Genomic DNA, 810 nt, shown 5'->3' with positions numbered 1-810 from the left:
TACCAAAATCTGATATGGTTTATTAGAATTAAATAGTATATGCCCTAAAAGTTTGATTATGGCAAGAGTCACACTAATAAGGTAAGATATTTAAGACTCTTCCATATTAGCAAAACAAAATGCCATATATGGAAGTAAAAAGGAGTGAAATCCAATATTAGAAACATTGAGGAATAAGTCCAACTCATAAATTAAGGCTCTCATTTTGCAAAATTTTCACTATAAAAACCAATCAATATTAGGGTTTTATTCACCAATTTCCAACACACCTCTATTCTCCAAAGCATGGGTCGCAAAAAGATTGAGATGAAGATGGTGAAGGATAGCAACGCCAGGCAAGTCACCTTCTCGAAGCGCCGAAATGGGCTCTTCAAGAAGGCGAATGAACTTGCTACCCTATGCGCGGCGCAAGTTGCCATCGTTGTTTTCTCGCCGGGGGGCAAGCCATTCTCATTTGGAAACCCTAGCGTAGATGCTGTTACTCAACGCTTTCTAAATCAGGACTACACCATTGAGGTTGATCCTGAGCAAGAGGCGAGAGTTGAGAAACTTAGCGAGGAACTCAATGGTTTACTTAAGCAGCTTCACATTGAGAAGAAGCGAGGAAAGATGCTTGACAAGGCTCTCAAAGAAAGTGGAGCATCAAGAAGCTTATTAAACATCAATGAACTTGGCTATGATGAGCTCGTGAACCTGAAGGCGAAGTTGGAGGAGCTTCAGAGGAATCTGAAAGGGCGCGTTAATGAGATTGAGGCGTCGTCTTCATTGCTGCTCCTGAAAAAGGTTGCCGATGAAGAAGATGATGATTAA

At 41.0% G+C, this 810-nt stretch overlaps 1 protein-coding gene across 1 annotated transcript; it reads left to right on the top strand.

Moving 5' to 3' along the window:
- The first annotated feature begins 285 nt into the window (after positions 1–285).
- On the top strand, positions 286–810 carry LOC116124889 (agamous-like MADS-box protein AGL29). The gene has a single exon (XM_031410648.1). It carries the CDS (start codon positions 286–288, stop codon positions 808–810), a length of 525 nt encoding a protein of 174 aa, XP_031266508.1.

This window comes from Pistacia vera, unplaced genomic scaffold, assembly GCF_008641045.1.
Source record: "Pistacia vera cultivar Batoury unplaced genomic scaffold, PisVer_v2 Contig1574, whole genome shotgun sequence".
Taxonomy (NCBI): Eukaryota; Viridiplantae; Streptophyta; class Magnoliopsida; order Sapindales; family Anacardiaceae; genus Pistacia; species Pistacia vera.
The sequence above is the reverse complement of the archived record's forward strand: the minus strand, read 5'-3'. Positions and strand labels throughout refer to the sequence as shown.